A 27,500-nucleotide genomic window follows, 5' to 3' on the forward strand; every position below is an offset into this window, starting at 1 on the left:
GGTTCTATAGCTTTGTTTACATCCAGCTGGTAGGCAAGGGACAAGTTGAACCCATTGAACATCGTTGTCTGCAGCTGCCTCTCAGTAGGCTACATCTCTGTATTTCAGCAATGTCAACATTTCAGGCATCAATAAAGGTGATGATGAAATGTTATCCCATTGTTCAATATTTGATAGCCTGTCACAGGAACGTTGTTTCGCTAAAATCGCCCTGATTTGGTGCATTGATCTGTATCGATAGCGTTATGGGAGAACCTGCATGTAGCCTAATGGTAGCCTAACTTTTTTTTCTCTGTTCAAAACTTCGGTTTACACGAAGACAATAGCCTTTCTTAGAAGCTGTGAAATTTGACCAGAAAGGAACATGTCTTCCTTCTGAAAGCTGACACAAAAATCAAACAATATTTGATCATTTAACTTCAACTGAACAGCGACAGGTCTTGGTAGGCAGTAGACTCAGCAGACGTTAAAGCGGTAGCCTATGTTATAGCCAGAGTCAGTCAGCATCATGTAACATTAATGGCGTTAGTCATGAATCCTGTAACATATTATATCATATAACAGCGATGGCTTATTCAAGACGATCTGCATGGATATATAACCAACCAGAAAAACTCAGAATGTGAGTGATAAAGTTCATTAATTGTATGAAACTTTTTATTAGTTATCCATTGCAGCATCGCCTATATTAGGCTGTTATGCTAGCTCAGCCTTTAAATATGTTGTTATTTTGGTCATGTGGACTTGATTAAGCGAATAAAGATAATTCATAAACTGCTTATTTCTTACATGACTGAAGCAGTAGCCTTGGTTCAACAGTGGTGTTTTTGAGGTTGCTGTGTTAAGTTGTTGTGTGTGATCGTTAAACAATTAGGATCAAATCAGTTTATTTTGACATCTGGGGAGTTAGCCTGACCTGTAACGTTAGCCTACAGCACATAAGCCTATTCTGTTTTCATTTATTAGCATTTGTTGTGATTATATAATCAAATGACACTCATGATAACTTGAAATAGAAGGACAGAAGATAGGTGATTGATGTCCACAAGCACCTAATTTCACGAGACAAATTAGAACAAACTGTTCGGTAAAAATAATCTTGCCATGTTTAAAATGCTGCACTTTTTCCCTTCATAGCTTATCTCTGGGAATTCATTTTTGGATGACTGTAGATAGTAGTATTTTAGCCTACGTCTTCGTAGACAGTAGGCTACACCATTAGGCTATGTTGAGAATTAAAGACTTCACAGCTGCTAATGATCATCCTCCACAACCACGAGGGATAGGTAGGCTAAACGGGTCGTCAGCCTTTTGCTTCTTATTGTAAAACCAACTGTTAGGGCCTACACAAGTGGTCGGCATCCCGGTCAATATTTGATATTAAAATTTCAATTTTGAAGCTATTTGTAACTATGTGTAGCCTATGCAACCCGACTGTTGTAGGCTTGCCTACCACTCTCTGCAGTTCCTTGCCTACCATTCTTGCCTACCACTCTAGTTGTAAACAAACGGTCACATGACATTATGACGTAGGTGCAAAACCTTAATAGATACCCATTGTCGCAACTCTCTATCTATAAGGCTCTGGCTGTGTCTCTGTAGGCCTATTCTAGAACACATGGTTGTGAAACTGTGTCTCTGAAGGCCTATTCTAGAACACATGGTTGTGTAGGTGTGTCTCTGTAGGCCTATTCATTTTCAAACGGTGTCTCTCTGCTTAGAGTTGGATGTCTATAGTCTATATGTCTATAGTCTATATGTCTTAGTTTGGGGTAGCCGTGGCCTACTGGTTAGCACTTCAGACTTGTAACCGGAGGGTTGCCGGTTTGAACCCCGACCAGTAGGTACGGCTGAAGTGCCCTTGAGCAAGGCACCTAACTCCCCGAGCGCCGCTGTTGTTGCAGGCAGCTCACTGCGCCGGGATTAGTGTGTGCTTCACTTTACTGTGTGTTCACTGTGTACTGAGTGTGTTTCACTAATTCACAGATTGGGATAAATGCAGAGACCAAATTTCCATCATGGGATCAAAAGAGTATACTCACTTATACTATAGAGCTCTGTCTCTGCTACCTGGGCCCATTCTAGAGCACATGGTTGTGTAGCTGTGTCTCTACATAGGCTTATTCTAGAACACACAGTTTTCTATAGCTGTGTTTTTGTGATGCCCGCAGGCAAACCCATAACTTCATCCCGAGGAGTTGCATCAGTGTGTTACAACATTTGCATGTACTAAGTGCCTATTTTCACTCACATTGGGAAATAAAACTTCTCAGAATGTATATTGCAATAGACTGCATTGCAAAATCAATATCTGTCTCAAGTTTGAAAAAGTCCTGATATACTCAATCCTTCATTGTGTCCCTTTTCAACTCAGCCGAATATTGATTGAATTATTTGTTGTTGATTAATCAATTCATTATTTTACATAATTCACTGTTACGATGAGAAAGATACTGTTGCCAAGCAACTCTGATGCACTGTACCCACCAATACCACTTTAAACATCTCCCATACACAAAACTCAGAAACATTCACCAGTCGGAGGAGCATTAGTTGAAGTAGTAGATTGTTTTGAACACTTTTGTGCTTGGGTGACATAAAGGGCACTCTCATGTGGGGAGCGGTTGTTTTTCTTAGTCGGAATGCCATTGAAATGGTCTGGGTTAATTTCCTTAGAACACTTAACTGCAGCCTGAATGACAGACACAGCTTGAGCTTTGTTATTGGGGAGTGCGGTGTGTGTGTGTGTGTGTGTGTGTGTGTGTGTGTGTGTGTGTGTGTGTGTGTGTGTGTGTGAGAGTGTGTGAGCGTGAGGTAAGGGAGTGGTCTCTCTCTCAGCAGGAAGGGATCAGGTGTAAGGAGATGATTATAGGCTGTCCTTCAGCACTTCTCTGCTGGCATCTCTCCTCCTCCTCTCTCCTCTCTTCTCTTCTCCTCTCCTTCCTCTCCCTCGCCTCTCATTTCCTCTTCTCTCCTCGCCTGTTCATCCTATTCTCTCCTCTTTTCTCCTCTCTTCTCTTCTCTTCTCTTTTCTTTACTTTTCTTGTCTTCTCTTCTCTTCTCCTCTATTCTCTCCTTTTGTTGTCCATCCTTTTCTCATCTTTCCCCGTCCTCTCCTCTCCTGTCCTCCTCTCCTATCATCTTCTCTCCTCTCCTCTCCTCTCCTCTCCTGTCCTCCTCTCCTCTCCTGCCCTCCTCTCCTCTCCTGCCCTCTTGTCTCCTCTCCTCTCCTCTCCTCTCCTCTCCCTCCTCTCCTCTCCTGTCCTCCTCTCCTCTCCTCTCCTCCTCCTCCTCTCCTGTCCTCCTCTCTCTCCTCTCCTGTCCTCCTCTCCTCTCCTCTCCTGTCCTCCTCTCCTCTCCTCTCCTCCTCTCCTCTCCTCTCCTGTCCTCCTCTCCTCTCCTCTCCTGTCCTCCTCTCCTCTCCTGTTCTCCTGTTCTCCTGTCCTCCTCTCCTCTCCTCCTCTCCTCTCCTCTCCTGTCCTCCTCTCCTCTCCTGTTCTCCTGTCCTCCTGTCCTCCTCTCCTCTCCTCTCCTCTCCTCTCCTGTCCTCCTCTCCTCTCCTCTCCTCTCCTCTCCTGTCCTCTCCTCTCCTGTCCTTCTCTCCTCTCCTCTCCTATCCTCCTCTCCTCCTCTCTCCTGTCCTCTCCTCTCCTGTCCTCCTCTCTACACACTCCCTCTATCCTCTCTGTAGGCTTTGAGTTTCAGTGAAGATGTTCACTGTGCCACAACTGATCTACACACACAACCCTCAGGCCTCATAACACAGTCAGTGACATAGCACATAACACACCCCTAACTCTCTCACACACACAGACACTCACACACACACACACACACACACACACACACACACACACACACACACACACACACATACACACACACACACACACACACACACACACACACACACACACACACACACACACACACACACATGCATAGTACACATAGCATGAAAACACCTCTCTTACCTGATTCTGTGTTAAAAAAACTGAACATTTCCCAAGTGAATACATGCAAAACCACCAAAACCAGCTATATGAAGGACATAGGGGTTTAATCCTCAAAGGCCTTAAAGAAAACTAAGTGCAGTGCTGTCATTGTCCATCCCCCAGTTGTCATCACAGTGATGGTATGCAGACACTTGCTTTGAACACGATGGCCAGTGTTAGGTTACTTTTCAATGTTAAGAGCACCACCGCAGAGTCCCATCCCTTTAACACCCCAACAATGGAGGCGCTGGACCAAAACAAAACAGCCGCAACTATCTCCCCTGTGCAAAGGTGAACCTTAAGCCCTACCCGGCTGAGTATATTACCACTACTCTCTCTCTCTTTCTCTCTCTCTCTCTCTCTCTCTCTCTCTCTCTCTCTCTCCCTGTATGTGTCTGTGAGAGAGAGTAATAAAGAGAGAGTGGGAATGTGTGTGTGTGTGTGTGTGAGATTGTGAGTATGTGTGTGTGTGTGTGTGTGTGTGTGTGGGAGTGTGAGTATGTGTGTGTGTTTGTGTGTGTGTGTGCGCACGTACGTGTGAGTGTGTGTGTGTGTGTGTGTGTGCATATATGTGTATGTGTGTGTGTGTGTGTGTGTGCAGGTCAGTCTCTGCAGTTGGCCCTAACCCTGACCCTTGTGTGAAACTGCTCTTTGTAGTAGAGATTAGTGAGCAGGATCCCCATAAGAGGGTTCAGTTGGAGAGTTAATTATTAGACCCCCATAGGGGGAGAGGTTAGAGACCAGGGTGTGTGTGTGTGTGGGGGACACTTAAACCACCACGTCCTAAACACAGTCACGCATACACACACAGACACTCACACACACACACACACACACACACACACACACACACACACACACACACACATACATACACACACATACACTTACACAACCACGCCCCTCTGCCCCCCCCCCCCCCCCGTTTCCCCAACAGTTAAACATCAAACCCAGTCAGACCCCTCTTTCATTTTCTGAGTCTCCATGTCCCCCAAACATCCCCCACACACACACCTCTATCCCTCTTCCTGTGCAGTGCCCCCCAGAGAGCTCACACAATCACTCACCCATACCTAACTCAGCCCCCCCACACACACACAGACCGACTCAAGCTGAGGTTTTAACCCTTCACTGCCCACGACCCATGCAGCAGCAGCATGATTTGTCAAGGTTCTTCATTTATTTGTTTATTTGTTTGTGTGTATCAGCTCAGCTGCATACATGAGGTATTGAGAACTGCAAAGTAAGAATGTTAGTGGGGGCAGCCTGTGGCTTGGTGCATATGATGGTAACATTTTTGAATCTTTACATTTTAGGTCTTTATTTTGGAATTTTTGGATCTTTGGAATATTTAAGTCTTTTGAATTCTTTCTTTGAATGTCGGGAGTCTTTCAGTCTTTGCCTGTTTAGATCTCAGTGTGGATCCCAGCGTAGCACACTGGGTGAAGAGGGAGCCAAACACCAAGGCTGTAGAGGATCCAAAAGCTAAGGCAAAAGATGACAGTTTCCCTTCTTAAAGTAATTGTTGTGTTTTTTTTTAAGCTTTATGCTATATAGACTCTTACAGAATGGGTAGCCTTAACGGTTGTTTGGCTTAGCCTTATGTAAAACCCCTAAAACTATACCTAGAATGCTAGACAGGGACTCCTCCTGATTCCGGATTCTTCCGTCCGGGAATCTGTGAGGAAGTGGGATTTTTGTTTGCTGTTGTCACTGCAGACCATGTTAGGAGGTGCCGAAGCACTTTGACACAAATGGGTTACTATAGTGACATTAGTAATGGGTGGAGTGTGTGTATGTGTGTGTCACACGTGTCAAAAGAGACACTAAGGGGACCCTGGATGACTTCATTAGACAAACAGTTTCAGCAGGAAACTACATAAATCTCTACCCGGTCAGAATTCAAAGGTTACTTGTTTTGCATAGTGCCAAAAAAGGCAGTCAAAATGTCCATGTAGTACCACGTATGGGTTGGAGCTCAAAAGCACCTTTATCCGCTTGTCATTGGGACCCCCCCCCCCAAATAAATAAAAAAATACATTTCAAATCAATCAATCAATCAATCAATCAAATATGTTGAGTCCACTTTCCCTGCTTCCCAGTAATATGTATTAGGTGGGTAGGTGAGGCATGGAAGGGAATGACATGATTGACATCAATCCTGCAGGTTGGCAGACTAGTAGCAATAGCCTGTAACAGCATGACCTTTTAGTGTGTTTTCACCATACCTGTAACAAACATAATATGAAAAAAAAAATAAAATACTATTCTTGTTCAGATTTAGATGTTAATGCCACATAAACAGTATAATCTGTATATGCCAACATGATTATCATGATGTGTTATATTATAACTCTACTTTAACAGAAGTAATATCATTACATGCCTTTGTAATGCAGGTACTTTATGCAGCAGGTCACATTTGGCAGAAGACCTTCCAGCAATAGACCCGTTTAACTCTTCAGGCAACCCTTAGCATGTTATTAGAGATTGAGAAGCAGTAGCTTTGGGTGTGAATGATGTGCTTGAGTAATTTTAAAGGAGGAAACATATTAATGTCAAGTTGTGTCGACTGTTCAACCTCCCCTACACTGTGCTAGCCAATGACCAATAGAAGATTTCTTTAGCCAAAATAAATAAATAATGGTAGTAAAAAAACAACAGCCTAATAACAATATAACAAAACTCTCATAGTATGTACTGCATGTGAATCAGTTCCATCCTGCTGGTGTTATTTAGAGCAGTGTGTCTTTAATGATAATAATCAGGTAGCAGTAAGACACACCTAAACCGCACAGTCCCTGCAGAGGAGAAGGCAGGCTGCGTGCACATTTCCTTTGTGTTCAACAAACTCTGCCTCTCTGCTCTTTCTGTGACCCTTACCCCTCTCCATTCCTCTGCTCTTTCTGTGACCCTTACCCCTCTCCATTCCTCTGTTTCTCTTTTCTTTCTGTTTCTTTCTCTTTCTCTTTTCTCTCTATTTCTCTCTCTCTCTCCTTTCTCTCTCTCTCTCTCTCTCTCTCTCTCTCTCTGTCTCTCTCTCTCTTTCTCTTTTCTCTCTATTTCTCTCTCTCTCTCCTTTCTCTCTCTCTCATCTCTCCATTCTTCCACACTCAGCCCCTCACACACTCTCTCTCTCTCTCTCTCTTTCTCTTTTTCTCTCTTCCACACTCTCTCTCTCTCTTCTTCTCTCTTCCACACACTCTCTCTCCCTCCTGTCTCTGTCTCGTCTCTCTCTCCCCCCTCCTCCTGTCTGTGTTTGTTACTTTCTCATCCTCTATTTGCATTTTGTCTTTCCCCCTTTCCTCTCTCACTCTCTTTGTGCTCTCCCTCTGTCTCTCTTCTTTCTCTATCCCTCTCTCTTGATTTATCTTTCACTTTAGCAGCTTCAGTCGTGTCTCTGTCTTCTTAAGTCAATAGGTGTCCTTCTCATAGTCAGACACACATACAAACAGAAACCCCCACCACCCACCACCACCACCACACACACACACACACACACACACACACACACACACACCAGCAAATGCACCGGCAAATGTCTTTGTTGTATCCCGCCGTTGGCATGGAGACAGCCCGCTACGCGGTGGAGCTGCTTGTGGTTTCAGGGCCAGCTGATAGGTCAGTTATGTGAGTGAAATGTGGGCGGTGGCGTCACATGCTTACAAAGGTGCCCATGCAGAACGTGTGTATGTGTGTAGGTGTGAGTCTGTTTGTGTGTGTGTGTGTGTGTGTGTGTGTGTGTGTGTGTGTGTGTGTGTGTGTGTGTGTGCATCTGTGTGTGTGTATAGTTGTAAGTGTATTTATTTGTGTGTGAGTGTGTGCAGGTGTGTGTTGTGTTTGTGTTGGTGGGGAGTACGAGGCAGGAATTTCATGGCAGAATCCAGGGGGTGGTGTGTAATGGGGCGCAGTGGAAAGGACACACCTCATCAGGTGTCGAGAACACACACACACACACACACACACACACACACACACACACACACACACACACACACACACAAACCTCACTGATCACAGTATATCCAGTGTGTGTTTAACAGGGCCACTGAGAAAGGATGGCAGGATTTAGAGCAAAAACCACCAGACTAACACGGCGCAACACCAACGCCACCGTATAGTCTCAACTGGGCGCTCAAATCCTCCTGAGCGTCAATATAAACTTTATGAATAAAGGATGACACTTGCGGGGGAATCAACATAATCATGCTGAAGACGGGCGTCTCGCCTGAAACGTTTTGTGAGGCGATTAAAAAGTTTAAAAAAACAACTGTGTTATCTGTTATTCATAAAGTTTATATGATTTACAGCAAACCAGAAAAGAGGTAGAGAGAAGAAAAGAAAAGATAAAGGTGAAAAAAAAGAGACGAAAAAAGGACATTTGTTTGGAGAATATATTAAGGCTGGTTTAGTGCCTGTACAGTATGTCAGTGGTGTATTTGATGGTGTGTTATCTCTTCCTGTCGACTGTATCGTATGGCTGCCACCCCACCCTTCTGCTGAAGCCTTTACCCTTTCACACACACACACACACACACACACACACACACACACACACACACACACACACACAAATACATACAACACACACACACACACACACACACACACACACACACACACACAAATACAAACACACACACACACACACGCACACACACACACACACACACACACACACACACACACACACACACACACGTTCTCATTTACACACATTCCAGTGGCTGGAAAAGTCAACTGATGGGGTGCCGTGATAGTGAACCCAGCAGCACAAGGCAGCAAGAAGGTTCCAGAAGAACAGCCTCTTCTTCCACATGACCACTCAGATCCGATGACTAATCGCTTCATCATTTACCCTATTGACACACTGTTTCCAATTACACAAGGATGGACATGTACACACACACACACACACACACACACACACAAACACACACAAACAAACATTCATCCTTATTCACACACACCTATGCACACAAACACATACACATACACACACATGAACAGACATAAGCACACGCCCCAGGTGTCTCGTTTCCAATTAGCTGGAGCTGTCGTGTTCCAGGAGACCAGGTAGCATCAGGTGCCCCAGAGGTGTGTGTGTGTGTGTGTGTGTGTGTGTGTGTGTGTGTGTGTGTGTGTGTGTGTGTGTGTGTGTGTGTGTGTGACGTGACTCAGACCATGCAGAGCATTCACATGCTCTCACTCCATTAGGATATTAATAGAACAAAGAACTGTGAACCAGTCTACTTAATTGTCAAGGGCATAAGTTATTATTATTGTAACATAGCTGATGTTAACGTGTGTGTGTGTGTGTGTGTGTGTACTCCGAGATGACAACTTGTCTGTTCCCCAGTGGTTAAGTTGTCATCACTGTTGCTTATGCACTGTACTGAAAGAATGATTGTTTGATTGGAAATGATGTTTTCTGTAATAACACTGAAACGTTGTGAAGATGAATTTGGTTCCATGTTTTATTGGGAGCCAGACTGAGCTGATACTCTAGGACTGGTCCTTTGCCCAACGACTCTGGTTTCCCAATACTCATGTGATATGCTGATGTGTTTGTTTGGATAGCATATCAGCTACCACACAAGCTGTGTGTGTGTGTGTGTGTGTGTGTGTGTGTGTGTGTGTGTGTGTGTGCGTGTGTGTTGATGGAAAGTCCTGTAAAGTTCCTGTTGAAGAATTGAAAATGGGCCAATCCCCTTAATTCCCGCTTACGACAGTCCAGCAGGCCAGAACAGACTGACCCAGGGCTCTACACTAAAAAAAAATTCCAGGAGCACTTGTGCGCCCAAGTTAAAAAATGTAGGAGCACAGACAAAAATTTGGGCGCACAGTCAGTTCTGTACTTAACTTACACATAATCTAACATTACACTCCAGCTAACAGTTAAACATGCCAGTGCACCAATTGCGAATATTAAGAATGACTGACAACATTTAGGCTACAGGAAACAGGATTTTAAACATCAGTGCCTACTTTATTTTCAGTCTGTTCTATTTTCCTACATTTTGTTAATGTAAAATAATACAATACATTGCCATATTTGCATTTAGCCTGTATATCAAGTATCCTGCCAAATGTAGGCTAATTTATTTATTTGTGAAACCATCTGTAGCTAATATGCCAAATATGCCCATGGTGACCTATCTGACTGCATACTGCCTAATACTACTACTAAAACAGTCCATTTTCTCTTCCACAAAACCCAACATAGTCTATCAAGGATGTATATTTTTTTATCCTTTTATTTTTTATTTGAAATATCTGCATTGATGGGGGCAGTAGGCAAAGCGTTAGGCCTACTTTCGTTTTGCACTTCAGCTTGTATTGATTGTAAACAAAAAAAGCATGCGTGGAAGCCTGGAGTTGTCAGTAGCGTTCTACCTTTGAATAAAATGGAGTATTACGGGAGGCTTCTTTTGTGCCTGTTCGCTACAGCTATATTTTGCATATTGCAGCCAATATGTCAACTGGGCTAAAAGGCATGTTAGATTACCTTTCCTTCTCTCACTGCATTCTCAGAATCTCATCCTGTTCCTCCTATATCCGATGAATTCGGTGGATAGAAGCACTAATTTCTTCAATCTTTGCATCTTGGCTGGCTAGTCTAACTTTCCGCTTTTTTCTGCGGCTCTTGGATTTGATAGAAGCGACTACTAGCGAAGTCACAACATGAAACTGCTAACGTTGATGGGAGGTGTAGTTTTTATGCTGCATTAGCGGCGTGATTCTATGGTTTGCACCAGTAATGTTTCTCGATGTTGCGGTGTATTTTGTAGACAAACACTGACATGGTTAGAAGTCATTGCGCACCAGTGCGCCCTAAATATTTTTTTTTTGCACTTTCGACGCCATCATTTTTTACTCGCGTAATGCGAAAGTGAAATGGGTGCACTGTAGAGCCCTGGACTGACCCTCTGGAAACCAGAGTTGACCCATTGACTGTACCACTTTACTAGAACTGACTGAGGATGATTTTAGATAGAGCACATGGAAACAGCACTTTGAGACGAAGCTTCTCTGTGATGTTCTGAAACATGAGCAGTTGGTTGTACAGTACACACAGTATGTGACTATCTAATCTAAACACACAAACACACACAAACACACACACACACACACACACACACACACACACACACACACACACACACAAACACACACACACGCACATACACACACATACAGTATGTGACAGGTCATCTAAACAGCTGTACATGCAACAAACACCCGCAGAGCAGGCAACTGTGGCAACAGACTAGATCTCGCTTAGAATACACTTCTATACCAGAGCATATACCAGCCTACTTCTGTACCAGCCTATTTAGATGGTTAAAGTTAAAGTTAAAGTTGACCGGCATTGACACAGACTGACAATTTGGCATCTTCTGTTTAATTCCCAAACAAGTTTGTGTCGTTTCGGTGAACGATGTCTGCCATAAATTACTTTTAAAGAAGTAGAGCCCATTTTGGCTCACACGTAGCAGGTAATTTAGGGGTTCACTTTAGTACATTTGTGGGGAAAAAACAGGCCTGTGCAAAGATGGAAGAAGAACGCATCAAAGTGTTTGCTCTCTTAGCTCTCGCAATTGTCTCAGATGAGTTACTGTCATAGTGAGTCATAGTAGCCTGGAAGCCAACCCGAATTTAACCTTGCCCGCAAAATTTGAGGTCAGGGATTTCAGTCTGGACTTGTTCCATTGAGAAGCATCTATGCCCGAACCAGAGCAGTTAGGAGCCGACCTCACCAATCAGATTGTCTTGGCCGGCTAGTCTATCACGTCACCTGCGTGCGCTTAGATTGATTTGGTTTACAACAAAGAGCCTATCGGTAGAAAGGCTAGACATTTAGATTTCGCTATGCCGTCTGTTGTACAAGATATTGACTGCGCGATAACGTTAAAAAACGCCAAAATGCATTTGTCGAGAAGAATGATGTTCTGGTTGTTCCCCCTACAGGATTCACGGTAGGCTATTTTGTTGCTCTGATCGGTTAGGTTTATCCAATTGAGTGCAGAGCCATTTTCCCCCTGTATCGGTTGAAACACGCCCCGTGATCACATCCCAATCATTGCATTATCACACCCAAATTCGGAATAGAATTGATGATGGCTACGTTAGGTTAAAATCATAGGGTCTCCCCTTTAGAACCTGCTTCAATGGCAGAGCATAGAACCTATTTACGTGGCATTTGAACACTCAGATGTTCTGCAGGTTTCCTGCTTAAAGATGTGTGTAAGAGCCCACCAGAGCTGCTCTATCTGCTCCTGTGAACACTCCTAAGATAATAGACAATATACCCAACACATTTTCAAAACATTTTTCAGTCGCCCATCGCATGTCTATTGTTGGAGTTAGAATTCCATTAAAATCAACGTTGCAATTTAGAATGACAGCATATTCTGTATGTCTTTACGCTTTGCTTCTATTTTTAAAGGGACACCAGGCAACGTTTTCGTGTTAATTACTCATCTTCGTAAATCGGTATATGGTTAAATGACTCATTACAGGGCAAATGAAGACTCTCTCGCCCGCCCCTACTGCCTGTAGGAAGAATATCCCACTTCCAAGTTCAGTGTATCCTACCCACCGACCGAAGCAGGATCAATTACATCCTGCATCCACAGCACAGAGACAGGCTAACTAAATGCTAGCGATTGTTGCAAACGTGTGTATAATGGCAGAGCCGGCGAAAAAGCAGCGAAAACACTTGACGAAAGATGCAAAGAAAAGGAAAAAAGCTTCAGACCGAGCGAAGGGGAGTTTCGTAGAGAAAAAGCATCAGGCTTGCCTGGTATCCCTTTAAAAGCTAGTACACATGAAGTGTGTTATTAGAGCTAGGTAAACTTAACCGTTACTTGTCATGTGGGTAAAGTGCCATGATTTGCTCAGTGACTGTTTTGTGATTGAGTTCCATGCATTTCCACTGTCAACTGCCCATAAGGCGGACAGTTGATGTACGAACCATTAGCCACCAGTGCGGCATCTTTATTGTGTTTATGAAGCCAAAGCAGACTGAGTTACATGCACGTGTGAATAAAAATCATAAAAAATAAAAAGTAACTTTTAAATTGTAAATGTTCTCGGGTAAGGGTGAAAAGCAGTCTGCATTAAAACTACTCCTAACAACATGTTGGTGCCCCCTCCAGCACTTGGTGCCCCATGCGCAGTGTGTGATGCGTGTGGCAGGAGCCGGGGCACTGTGATCAGCTTTAAAGAGACAGTGGTAATCGGCAGTGGCAGTGGCAGTCGCAGCGCTGCTCTCTCTATCACAGTAACTTTACAGAACATAGAACACATTAACAGTAAACAACAACAGACATATAGTGCTTTATCAAGGCACCCAAAGTGTTTTACACTGAAGGAGCAACCTCACAAACCACCACCAATGTGTAGCACCCACCTGGGTGATGCACGGCAGGCATTATGCGCCAGAATGCTCACTACACACCACAACGCTGTTCTATCAGGCGTTTCTCTCCCATGCTTGTGAGGGAGTTGTGAGAGTCCACCAGCTTTAGTCCATCAGTGGTAGGGAGGGAGGGAGAGAGGGAGAGAGAGAGAGAGAGAGATAAATGGGGCTATTTATTGTTCCCTATTAACTCAACGGAACATAGAACTCTATTTGAATACAGTCGTGTCAGTTGGTTAACTGAAAATTGAAGCCGTTAACTGGGACTGACCATCTCCTGCTTGTGATGCAGACAGCCAGTCCACCAGCGCTGCCCTATCAGGGGGGCGGGGGTGTAAGGGGGTGCTGGGGGTTGTTCTGTTCCATTGTTCTATATTGACTTAACGACCCAGCCCAGCGTGTCTGCTCAAAAGGGAGGCTTAAACACCAGGACACTTCCTGATACCCTACTTGATAGGTCCCCACTGACCACAGCAGCTACTTGGAGTGTGTGTGTGTGTGTGTGTGTGTGTGTGTGTGTGTGTGTGTGTGTGTGTGTGTGTGTGTGAACATCTTCATCTACTACATTTTCATCATTGCTTGCTTGTGTGTGTGTGTGTGTGTGTGTGTGCATGCGCGCGTGCGTGTGTGTGTGTGTGTGTGTGTTTGGCAGTAAGTGAGCAGGACTCCAAGAACGCAGACGTTGAGATAAGGTGTCTGGGCTTCCTCTGGTTGTGGAAGGTCTCTACTTCCTGATTCTGAAGAGTGTGTATGATTCATATGATTCAACTCTAATTCCTATTACAGGTCATGGGTGTTGCAGATACTCTGTGTGTGTGTGTGTGTGTGTGTGTGTGTGTGTGTGTGTGTGTGTGTGTGTGTGTGTGTGTGTGTGTGTGTGTGTGTGTGTGTGTGTGTGTGTCTCTGGACAGGTATCTCTGAATATCAGTGGGGTGACTGTAAACTCACTCAGAGTCTAAACTCACAGGGAGGGTTTTTACAACAAACTGATTCACAGGGTGTGTAAATCTCGGGTTCTGTCAGGTCACATACAAACACACACACACACACACACACACACACACACACACACACACACGTGCACACACACACACACGTACAAGCCTCAGGTTCTGGTGAAACATGGTGTGAAACATGCATGTGCTTGGCTTGGTGAAAGAAGAAGTTGTAAAGTGTGCTTATGCATTTACACACACACACACACACACACACACACACACACACACACACACACACACACACACCAGTCATCATCCCATACAAGCCACCCTCACTCCTCAACAAACACACACACACACACACACACACACACACACACACACACACACACACACACGTCTTTTGCATAAAGTGTCAGTAGTGTGCTGTATTATTGTGTGGTGGTGAGCAGGTGTTGGATGCTGAGGAAGGGGAACAGGATGTGAAGTGCTGTGGCAGAGCTTGTGTTTGATGGGCGCCTCTCGGAGAAAAATAGCCCCAGAAAGCCGAAAAAGTGCCTTCCTCCACTGATGATATTACCAACTGATATGCCAGCTGTGACAAACTGTGGTGCCATCTGTAGGAGTGTGTGTGTGTGTGGTGATTGTTGTGTGTGTGTGTGTGTGTGTGTGTGTGTGACCAACCTAGCTTCCCAGCTGTTTAATAAGAGAAGTAAACTCTGTGAGAATACTCACAAGGTGAAAAGTGTTGCATTGCATGGGGAATGGGGTGCAGTGAACTCAATATCTGTGAACTCCACACAACTTTGCATCATTGTGATGCATATCTATAGAATCACCACGACAACACCAAGTTGCTGACAATCAGTCCTGTAAAGGAGCTTGCACACTGCTCCAACAAACACCAATTGTTGGGTTAGTGTGCGCCGGCTCTCTGTGTTTGTTGCTGTTTGTTGGATGGAGTCGTTAGAGTTTGACATGTCCAGTTGGGTCTGGTGGAGTTGTCGGACCAATGTAGCCCATTTTCCAACAAACGGCAACATTCTAACAGCTTGTTAATGTTGTAGTTTGTTGCCGTTTGTTGGAGCAGTAAACAAGCTCCTTAATGTGTGACAGACAGACACAAACATGCTGCACTACATGAAGAAGTGGAAGTGACTACATGAAAAAAATGTTCAAACTGCATACGCACTGCTGTGTGAGGATATGGGTGTTTCTGGTTGGCTGTGGAGGGCTCAGGAAATTAAACACGTAAATAAATAAAAAACGTACTGATGCAAGTGTTAGATTAGCCATGGTAGCACAAGGCTGTTATTCGGGAAATGCCATTGACATTAATAAATACACAGGGGCCTTCGCAATGCACCTGAGGCAGGCATACCTGTGTGGTCTCATGTTAGAGTGACAAGATCCTTCCACCCTGCCATTAATTAATACACATGCAATATTCTACTGTCTTTATAACTCATGTGTGTTCATTGAGATGGTGCTGCTGACACTGACTTGGACACTGTGAAAATACAGAGATACAAAATCTCTCATACCTCTCATAAACATAAATGGACTAATATTTCTTTTTGCTGACGTGTTAATGCCCTAAAGTTGAGGTCACCGAGTACTGTCGTTTTGAAACAAAATGAGGGGGAAAAAAATTGGTACTACGTAGCTTGCTGTTGCTGCAGACAACAGCAAGACATCTACAGTGCTACACTCTGGGGACATCTTTAAAATTTTTTTTTTTGTACCGACAGTACTTGGTGACGTCAAGAAACAGAGATCTATGCGAAAAATTGGCAGAGTTTTCCTTTAATGCCCTAAGATTCTATTACACTGACTCACCAACAGACTTCAGCGTTCCTACAATCCTCCGGGGCGTTCTTGGGTTCAGGATGGTGGGATAAATAACTCATTTGTGCTGCACTAATGAGTTTAACACACTCATCCATCAACACCCAACAAATGGATGTTAGAGTTTCTGAGTAGCTTTTGTGCTAAGTGAATTAACTTTTAGTGTCAACCAAGTGAATGGAGTGTGTGTGTGTGTGTGTTTGTGTGTGTGTGTGTGTGTGTGTCTGTGTGTGTCTGTGTGTGTCTTTCTTAAAGGAGTGCAATTTCCGTTTCACTCGGGAGGATGTGACTGTGTGTGTGTGTAAGATGCTGGGCGTATTTCTTCAGAACAGTCTGTGGGCTGGGATAGGAGGAAGTCTCACTCTGTTCTTGGGGATGGTGTAATTTCAGATGTGTCCTCAATTTTGCCCAATCACAGGGCTCCGTGTACCTCAGATGAAGTGACTTCCTGTGTTTATACTGTTCACACACACACACGCGCACACACACACACACACACACACACACACACACACACACACACACACACACACACACACACACATACACACACACACACACACACACACACACACACACACACACACACACACACACAGTACATCTCAGGCAATAATGTTGAAATTGGATAAAGAAATTGGTTACATGATTACAACATATGCACAACAAACACACAAAGTTGTCTTTTTACAGTAAATGACTAATTGCACACTTAGGATATATCAGACTTTGTGACACATACACACACAGAAACACACTCACCTACACACACGTACACCTACACACATTTTCATCAGACAGTGATGTGGAAATTGTCATACATTAAAATATAATTAAATTGTTTGTAGTGGTGTGCAAGGTTATACAAAATATGCCCAATGCAAAGTTAGTGAAAGTGAAATCACTTTCTAAATAGCTAATTGCACGTGGAGGATAAATCCGTCTGCGTGAGTGTCCAGTTGGCTGTAATGAGGCCAGATGACCACCTACAGAAGGGAAGAGACTCCCATGCAGCTCTAGTGGAGAAATGCAACGAGAGGGAGAGAGAGAGAGAGGAGAGAGAGAGAGAGAGAGAGAGAGAGAGAGAGAGAGAGAGAGTGGAAAAATGAGAGGGAGAGAAAGAGGGAGAAGAGGGAGTGAAAGGGAGAGAGAGATTGGTAGAGATAGAGGGGGAGAGGGAGGTAGAGACAGAAGGAGAGGGGGAGGGCAGCATCACTGCACACGGGAGCACGCCAGTGATCGTGAAACAAAGAGAAAGAGTGCTTAAGGCAAGAGGATTACAGTCCTGGATATTATTAGAGACAGCTGCCCATCCCCTCACCTGATCGCCTCTAAGCCAAAGGAGGGCTCTGTGTGTGTGTGTGTGTGTGTGTGTGTGTGTGTGTGTGTGTGTGTGTGTGTGTGTGTGTGTGTGTGTGTGTTTGTGTGTTGATGGTGAGTGTTTGTGAGTGTGAGTGTTTGGGGTGAGAGGGAATTTATTGGTGTAGAGAAGGGAAATCATAACACTATTAAAGCCACTATTATTTCAGTTTCCAACCTGTGGGGTTGGTTTCGGTTTGCCTAGTTGTTTGATGAGATGTGAGATATGCGTGGTCTGACAGACGGGTGTTCAAATCTCAGGACCTGAGGAAGCAGCCTCAGATCAGCATGTTGTGTTGGGTTCTGTCGCCTTGTGTTTGGCCTAAACACTAGACAGTGACCTCGCCTCAGGTCGCAGGTTGTTTATTGTGTGGGAGGAGGAGGAGGTAAACAAGCTGAATCCGTGCCAAGCAGCATCCCATAATATGGATGACCTGTGGAGGAACTGTGACATCTGCTGCTAGTTACTGACCTGGACAGAGTCCAGCCACCTGATATCGATGTGTCGGATATACTGTATCTGTGTGTAGCTGAGTTCGGAAAGCACCACAGAACTCAAAGGGCTGTGTGACTGGGACAGAAAAAGCCTCGGGCCCTCGGGCCCTCCGGCTCTCACTGGGTGTTTTTCGGCCAATGGAGAACGCATTCTTGAACCGGTTCCATTCAGAATTTTTTAAACCTTGATGCTATCTAGTGAACCAGCGCACATTTCTAGCAATGGTTCAAATAGTGGTTGGTGAGCGGGAGCAAACCTGATTGGGTGGTATTCAGTAAGGTCTGGGCACTGGGTAGAACTGGTTCTGAGTTGTTATATTCACTGCTTCTGGACTCTGTTCAGGACTGATCCATGCGGTATGCTGGGTAGTGTGCACTGGCGATTGGGTTTGGATAGATAGATAGATAGAAAAATAGATAGATAGATAGATAGATAGATACTTTATTGATCCCCAAGGGGAAATTCAAAGGTTTGTGATACCGGGTCAGGGTTCTAGACATCACTTTCAGGGTTTTCTCAGTACTAATTCGGGTTTGTTTTCGGTGTAGGTCCTCGATTGAGTTGGGATCTGATGGATTGTGGCAAGGATTAGTTTAAAGTTTAAAGATTAGTGTATTGTATTTGCATGCCATACCTGTAGTTAGCAAGCAACAAGATATGGCCTTTCTACTGATGCAGCAGGTTGCAGTAACAGACATGAACACTAGGGGTCTCTCTTCATTAAAGCAAAGAGCATCAAGGGCGAGAAACTCAGGATTTGATTTTTGTTTGTTTTTTTCATCTTCTGTGTTGTGTGCTCATTTCATTTGGTCATTTTTTCAGGGAAACAACTGAGGCAATATAACATACATGAACAGATCTGCAGAAAGGAACCTTTCCCTCACGCACGCACGCACACACACACACACACACACACACACTTATTATTTCTGTCTTCCTTCCTCTTTTTTAATCAGCCAAGCAGACAGACTCAATGAAACACACACACACACACACGTGGTTAATGTGCTGATGCTTCATTCTCATTCTCTTCACAGTTGAATATGTTTTTTCTCCGACCTGTGATAACCTTTGTGTTTAGTCAGGTTTCATGGTAGCGCTACATAGAGATATAGAGAGCCTCGCAAGCATGCACGCACACACACACACACACACACACACACACACACACAGTACACATGCAGTCTTTGTTTGGGATAGTGATATTTGTTTTTTATTTGCTAATGGTAGTATTATCTGTTTTTTGCAGTGTCCAGTGTCATGAAAGTGAATCCACAGCAAGCTCCATTATATGTGAGTATATCATTAAAGCTCCATTATATGTGAGTATATCATTAAAGTATATGACTGGTATATAATCCATTATATGTGAGTATATCATTAAAGTATATGAATTAATCATAATTAAGTACCGGACTGGTATATAATTAATGTGTATATTTAATTGATGGTTAAATGGAAAGATTCAAGCATAATGTGAGATTGCAGAACTGCACTTGTAATAATTCCAAACTGTTATAGCATTAGTAGTGGTGATATAATTCCAAACTGTTATAGCATTAGTAGTGGTGATATAATTCCATAATAGTACTTGTACTATTATGTGGTTTTTAGACATGCCACAAAACAGAAGTACTTCTCATGTACTATTGTTGAATTTGTTTGGTAGCCCAGCAAGTGTGCAGAAAGTGAGAAATGAACAAGTCATGGGAGCGTTTGCTAAGTAGCACACTTGCGGATAAAAGGAGAAGTTACCTTGTTTTGGTGTAAAGCACCGTGATTGTGTAAAACTGTTCCGCGGCGGCGCATGCGTCCTGATAGTTCCATGTGTGTGTGGTGTGTCTCGGCGGCGCACGCGTCCTGATAGTTCCATGTGTGTGTGCCGTGTCTCGGCGGCGCACGCGTCCTGATAGTTCCATGTGTGTGTGCCGTGTCTCAGCGGCGCACGCGTCCTGATAGTTCCATGTGTGTGTGCCGTGTCTCGGTGGCGCACGCGTCCTGATAGTTCGATGTGTGTGTGGCGTGTCTCGGGGCCGGTGGTTGCTTGACTGAGGCCCATACTCCAGGCTTTCCTTTAGAGAGCATGTCACTGAAAAGGCCTCGCGTGCTCTCTCACTCACCATGACACATTTCACTCACTGGTGTTGTGTTGCATCCTTGTGTGTGTGTGTGTGTGTGTGTGTGTGTGTGTGTGTTTGTGTGTGTGTGTGAGGGTGTGTGTATCGTGCAGCACTAACCTGGGGGCCGAGTGTGCGGTTTAGTAACACACCTAATGATTGGGGTCAACTCAGAGCAATTGCGTCAGTGATCTCCTAATAGAAAAAGCCCTCTGTGGCTTCATTGGCTTCACACTGTATGCCTGCTGGCCAGACAGAGCCATAGGACTGGCAAAGCCATGCTGCTTACGGTACTCAGAGTTAACTTGCCATAGTAGCAATACCCCCTTGGTTCACAGGTCAGCTGTGTAGTCAGGCTGAAAGTGTTCATCATTTCCAGTATATGTAGGGAAGGTGCTGGTGTGTGTGTGTGTGTGTGTCAGTGTGTGTGTGTGTGTTTGTGTGTGTGTGTATGAGTTGGTGTCAGGGTTTTTCCTTGAAAATACTGAACTAAAACTACCTCTGCTACAGCACCACTAACAACAGATAACAAAAGGGGGCGGGGATACACTTTCTCTCATGCGCTGTGTGTGTGTGTGTGCGTGTTCATATCTCTGTGTGTGCTGAGCTTCACCCTACATGTTGGTTTCCTGTACCAAAGGGTGGAGTTGCTCGTCCAGTGGAAACTCCTCAGCTGTGTGTGTATGTGTGTGTGTGTGTGTGTGTGTGTGTGTAGAGTGGAGCAGTGCCTCTGTGCTCTGCCTCTGGGAGACATATGAGAGACACACACACACACACACAGACACACACACACACACACACACACACACACTTGCACACATGCACACTATTCCTTATATGATTTAATTTTCTTGAAAGTGGATGAAACAGGGGTCTCACAGGGTTTTGCTGACTGTGCCTGCATCTGAAGTGTGTGTGTGTGTATGTGTATGTGTCTGTATCTCTGTGTGTGTGTCTCTGTTTGTATATGTGTGTGTGTGTGTGTGTGTGTGTGTGTGTGTGTGTGTGTGTGTGTGTGTGTGTGTGTGTGTGTGTGTGTGTGTTTGTGTCTGTTTGTGTGTGTGTGTGTGTGTGTGTGTGTGTGTCTGTTTTTGAGTGTGTGTGTGTATGTGTGTGTGTGTCTGAAGTCAAATAAAGTGTGTGTGTCTGAAGTCAAATAAATCTGAGACACTGAACCTTCACTTCCTTCATGTATCACACTCACTCACCCCAATTGGGTAACAAACGCAGCACAAATCAAGTGCAGTGGCGCTCGGCTCCGACTCGGGCTCGACTCCGACTCCGCACGGCTCTGCTCTGCTCATCGTAATCACTGTATTTATGACGTCTCGTCAACCCCGTCGGCATGGAGATAATGTTTGGTTCTTCTCAGTGTGAGTGGCAATGGCGTCAATTGAATTATACGCCACGAAGGTGGCACATTGTGATGGACCAAGTTTACTAGAGGACATTGCTCTCTCTCCCGCGTCTGTGAGCCTGCAGTGCTAAATCAACGTGTTGATTTTATCTTTTTTTTTTTTTTATTTCGGCCTGGCGCGATGGAGTTGCATCAGAAGCGGCGCACTCTGCGGTGTTGATTTGGTTCCGGGGGGTAGGGACTGCCTGGGCGCTGCGCTGGGCCAGGCTTAGAAACAAACAAACAAACAAACAAACAAGATACAGTTATAAACAATGAGACATGACGGCGCCTTAGGACATGGCAGAGAACACAGAGCAGCTCGCTCTCCTCTCACCTGAGAGATCTCTACGCCACGCACACACTCTCTACACACACACACACACACACACACCTCTCACCTGAGAGATATTTACGCCACGCACACACTCTTCACACACACACACACACACACACACACACACTCTTTCACACACACACACACACACACACACACCTCTCACCTGAGATATCTCTATGCCACGCACACACTCTCTTACACACACACACACACACACACTCTTTCACACACACACACACACACACACACATACACACGCATACACACCTCTCACCTGAGAGCTCTTTACGTCCTGCACACTCTCTTTCACACACACATAACTCACAAATACTCACACACTGACACATGCACACACACACACACACACACACACACACACACACACACACACACACACACACACACACACACACACACACACACTCAAACCTCTCACCTGATGTCTGTGTTCTTGCCATTGACCCGCGTGTTTTGGCCAGTTGTTTAGTTAGGTCGATGGTGCTAAGTGGTCAGGTATCTGTCAGGTTCACACTTAGAACTGGGTGTTCTTGCTCTTGTCCAATGACAGGTTTGTTTTCAGATTCAGCCTGTAGCTACAGTTGGTCAGGTGTGTAGTGGGTTGCACGGATTATTCTGTGGAAATTCAGTATTGATTGTCAGACTTTTTATTCAGTCGTAAGTTTGTGGCCAGGTATCAAGTTTGTATGAGCTTTGCAGGTTGCCATATAATAGACAGTTCATGCTTAACTGTAAATGTATGAACCTTTACTATTGTGTCAGCTGAGCTGTCAGTGGCTTAGTTAACTTTTCTAATGCCATAAGAATGTTAGATGTACAGTAGGATATGTTTTGGGGTATGTACTGTATGTATGTAGTGAGTATATTGTTTAACCAGTGTTGCCTTAGCTATTGTAGCAGATGTGGTCGGTGTTCAGGTGCCCAGTCCACTTAGGTATGTAGTTTTGCATTTTTCCTGTGAAAATATTTGGTAACAAGTCTCTGATGTGTATTGGGTTTAGTACTGCAGGGTGGAAGACCTCTCTGATGTGTACTGGGTTTAGTACTGCAGGGTGGAAGACCTCTCTGATGTGTATTGGGTTTAGTGGGTTTAGTACTGCAGGGTGGAAGACCTCTCTGATGTGTATGCGGCCAGTTATATGTGGTTTTGTCATGTCTTGAGGTTAGGCATGTAATGTGGTCTACATTGTGGACAGGAAGACCTCTAGCATGTCTTTGAGGATACTGATGTAATGTGGTCTACATTGTGAACAGGAAGACCTCTAGCATGTCTTTGAGGATACTGATGTAACGTGGTCTACATTAGGGGTGAACGATTTTGGAAAAAAATCTAATTGCGATTTTTCTCACCAATATTGCGATTGCGATGTGATATGCGATTATTTTTAAGCTCTTTATCTTCTGTCTTATTCAACAAAGACAAGCAATATATTCTATAGTATGACCAACACACAATTAGATAAGTTAAACATAAACTGTTCCTGGAGCCCACTTTCCTGGAGCCCAGGCCTATGTTATGATGGCATTAGGTCATTGAATAAGATTGATGAATGAAATATTTTTTATTTAACTATTTTAATCACATTAGTAGACTTATATTTGTTGAACTTCCAGCCTTGTAAACATTTAATGATTCTGATTCGTTTCTATTTTGTTTCTATTTCATGTAGATATGACCTTCTTTCGTTAGTTAGCAAATAGGTCTACATGTAGTGGCACTGACACGGTTTCTCCTTGTCCTGTGCTCTCCATACACGCACGCGCACACACATACACACACACACACACACACACACACAGACCCGCTCCTCTCCTCTGTAGGCTACTTGCACGTGAATCGGAACAAACTACTGTAGATTGTTGTAGCGCAAATAAATGCGGCCGAATGACCGTTCTGCTCGGTGTTAACTAAAGGTTAGCATCATCAACACCGCAGCGCAATACGCATGCATGCAAATTAACTAGTTTGTTCATATCACAACAAAGCCAATCGCGGAGACAAAACTGGCAAAGTTATCAGCAGTTAGCAGCATGTATGTAGCCTAGAGCCTTAGCTGGTAAGCTAATGTTAGAACAGCTGGGTTTTTGGTGGTTAGCTGTGTCAACTACTTGGATAACATTATGCATCAATTCATTACCTGTGAGATGAAATGTTTGTGCCGCCAACCCCCTTGGATATCGCAAATGCCCCCACTGTCACTGTACTCCAGTAAACAAAGTCCCCAGTGCACAGGTGAATGGCTGCTGTGCAGCCTAAACAGTCGTGGAGTTTTAATCGTCAGCTGGACAAGTAAACGAAGTTACCAGCCAGAGTAGCAGCACAGGGGAATTATGAACTAGAACCAGGGACATGGCAGGTTCGAGCAAAAGGTATGGTTATATGGTTCGAGCAAAATGGTTATTTTTAACCAAAGTAGCTCTACTGATCAGACCTTTCTTGACACTGATAGCTGGTCCTCTTGTTTACGTTTTTTGCTTCTTCAGTGGTCGATTGAGAAGAGTCGGTGGCGTCGGCAAGCGCCAAGTATAAATGCGTTTTGGTGGCGTCACATATTACAAATCGCCAGCCCTTGCGGTTTGAAAATCGTGTTTCATCATATCGCGATATTATCGCAAATGCAATAAATCGTTCAGCCCTAGTCTACATTGTGGACAGGAAGACCTCTAGCATGTCTTTGAGGATACTGATGTAATGTGGTCTACATTGTGGACAGGAAGACCTCTAGCATGTCTTGGTCAGACACCGCTGCCTGAGCTGTGCTGTGCTGAGGTGCTCTGGTGGGATTTCTTATTTTCCTCCTACTCCGTGGACCTAAACATGTTGTCCTGCTGGTGTCTCCACACGCTGCCTGTCCCCCTGAGCTCTACAGAACTTACATTGACCTGCCTACCTAGGATGTGTGGCTGCACTGTAACCTACTCTGCTCTCTCTCTCTCTCTCTCTCTCTCTCTCATTCCCTCTCTCTCACCTCATCCCATCTCTGGTCCTGCTCCTGCTTGTTTACTCCTTCTTTTTGTACTCATCCTCTCCCCTCTCCTCTTCTCATCCTTCCTCATCCTCATTTTTGCTCATCTGTTGTGCCCTAATTCCTCTCTTTGTTTCTTCTTCCCTCTATCTGCCTTTCTTCTCCCCCTCTCTCTCCCTCTCCTTTCCTTTCCTCTCTTCCTCTCCTTTCCTCTCCTCTCATCTCTTCCTCTCCTCTCCTCTCTTCTCCTCTCCTCCTTTCCACTCCTCTCCTCTCCTCCCCCCCTCCTCTCCTCCTCTTCTCCTTTCTTCTCCCCCTTTCCTCTTCCTCTCCTTTCCTCTCCTCTTCCTCTCCTCTCCTCTCTTCTCCTCTCCTCCTCTCCACTCCTCTCCTCTCCTCCCCCCCTCCTCTCCTCCTCTCTTCTTCTTTCTTCTCCTCCTCTCCATTCCTCTCCGGTCCTCTCCTCTCTCCTTTTCTCTCCTCGTCCCCCCGTCGCCAGGGTAACTGTGTGCTGACGGTGCAGTTGAGTGATGAGGAGCTGGCTCAGGCCCAATCCCAGGCCAGGGATGTGGAGGGGGCGGAGTTCTACCTGCTCTTCTCGGGTAGCAGACAGACACACCTGAGCACCACCCTCAGGACCCCGGAGCATGGCAGCCTGCAGGCCCTTTGTCCAGGTGAGTCACAGACAAACACACACACACACACACACAGACACACACACACACACACACACACACACACACACACACACACACACACACACACACACACACACACACACACATACACACACACAGGCCCTCTGCCCAGGTGAGACACACATACGCACACACACACACACACACACACACACACACACACACACACACACACACACACACACTCACACACACACAGGCCCTATGCCTAAGTCCCTGCACCGCAACACACCTGAACACACCCTGCGGGAGAACAGGTGGGCGATCGCTGATGCTTATCATGTTTTGCCATTTATTCAACTTAGTTGCAACAACAGCAAAACAAGCAGACAGAAAAACAGATAGACAGATAGACAGACAGATAAACCAACAACAAACAAGAAGACACACAAGCAAGTTGACACAGAATATGCATATGACACAATATAGTGGTAAATTGCAATGCTGCAAAGACCTATATCTAGAATAGGCAAAAATAATATATAAAAGTGTCTAATGTAGGATACCCAATTAGCCCCTGTCAACTATCAACCCCCTTGTCAGCTTGGGTTAGCTTAGGGGAGGCTGTTCCCCAGGGCTGCATCAGTGTTGCCCTGTGGAGGGGTGAAAAGGCAGCCCAATTTGCCCCTGCCAACAAACAGCCTAGCGGCCAGCGCCATTATCTTGTTAAAGGCTCAGGTGGATTGGCAGCAGACACGCAACCTGACAGCACAGGAGCGGTTTCCATGGTGACCTGCCACCCGCCACCGGTTCCACATGGGGACAAATCATTTCTGCCTGTTCAGTCAGCATGGAAACACACACACACACACACACACACACATGCAGGCACAAGGTCACGTTTCACATGTTAGTAAATATTTCACAACATTCAGGGCCGAAGACATAGAAACACTTATACAACCTACGCACTCATTAATGCAAATGCACACGCATACACTTGCACACAATCACACAGTGCAAATTAGTTCATTCATACACACATGCATACACAAACACACAGACACACACCAAGTCTAATCAAAGTGTTAAAGTCCACTTCAGCTAGAGAACACTTCTGATCAGACACACACACAAACACACACACGCACACACACACACACACACACACACACACACACACACACACACACACACATGGTGTTAATGATTTACTTGAATAATGTGTTTAAAGGCTGATACTCAGAGCTGAGTGGGTGGTGAAATTGCCCACGAACGCCCCTCTGTTTGAACATTTCCCAACCTGCGTCGAGAAGTCGAAAGGCCAACGCCCACAAGCAAGCGGACATCATTCGCGTATGGATTTGACGCTCAAGAGAATTTCCTAAACTTTGACGCTGACGCACCTCAGATGGCTCAGTGGGTTTTGTTCCGTTGGAAGTAAGAGTTCCAGACTTTGGCATCACTTGACGCTTGTCAGACCCGCCAGTATGGGGCGTTGGCCTTAAGAGCACACAATTCATTTCCCCTTAGAGCCCATGTCCGTGGCAAGTATTGAACTGTGGGTAGATTAAGTGTGTATTTTACATTCAATTATTTGTATTGAGTTCCACACAACCAACTGCACAGACATTGACCTAGTGAAATCATAAACATGACTGAGAGTACATTTAAGAGTCAGTCATCAGTTGCAACAAACGTACATACATGCAGAGTGACTATGCAGACATGTAAGATAATAGCACAAATGAATTAATAATAATAATGAAAACAACAACAAAAAAAAGAATAATAAGATTAAAGTAAAGAAGTAAAGAAACAACTAGGTCAGGTTCAGGCCCAGGCTGTCTGGATGTAATGTCAGAAACAGACATCATTTTTAACTGTTGAGTTGCAAGACCATTTTTAGATTGACTGAATTACTGTAACGTCCCCCATTGCTCAGCTGATACCTTAGATGTATAG

At 44.7% G+C, this 27,500-nt stretch overlaps 1 protein-coding gene across 1 annotated transcript in view; it reads left to right on the plus strand.

The window, feature by feature from the left end:
* Positions 1-27,500, plus strand: part of si:dkey-172h23.2 (uncharacterized protein LOC393772 homolog) — a 50,258-nt gene that overhangs the window by 6,000 nt on the left and 16,758 nt on the right. The window contains exons 2-3 of the mRNA XM_048232182.1: positions 19,310-19,353; positions 25,397-25,571. Of these exons, the coding sequence (XP_048088139.1) occupies positions 19,321-19,353; positions 25,397-25,571 (208 nt within the window). The 5' untranslated portion in view covers positions 19,310-19,320. The remainder of the gene's footprint in view (positions 1-19,309; positions 19,354-25,396; positions 25,572-27,500) is intronic.

Source organism: Alosa alosa, chromosome 21 (assembly GCF_017589495.1).
Source record: "Alosa alosa isolate M-15738 ecotype Scorff River chromosome 21, AALO_Geno_1.1, whole genome shotgun sequence".
NCBI classification, from domain to species: domain Eukaryota; kingdom Metazoa; phylum Chordata; class Actinopteri; order Clupeiformes; family Clupeidae; genus Alosa; species Alosa alosa.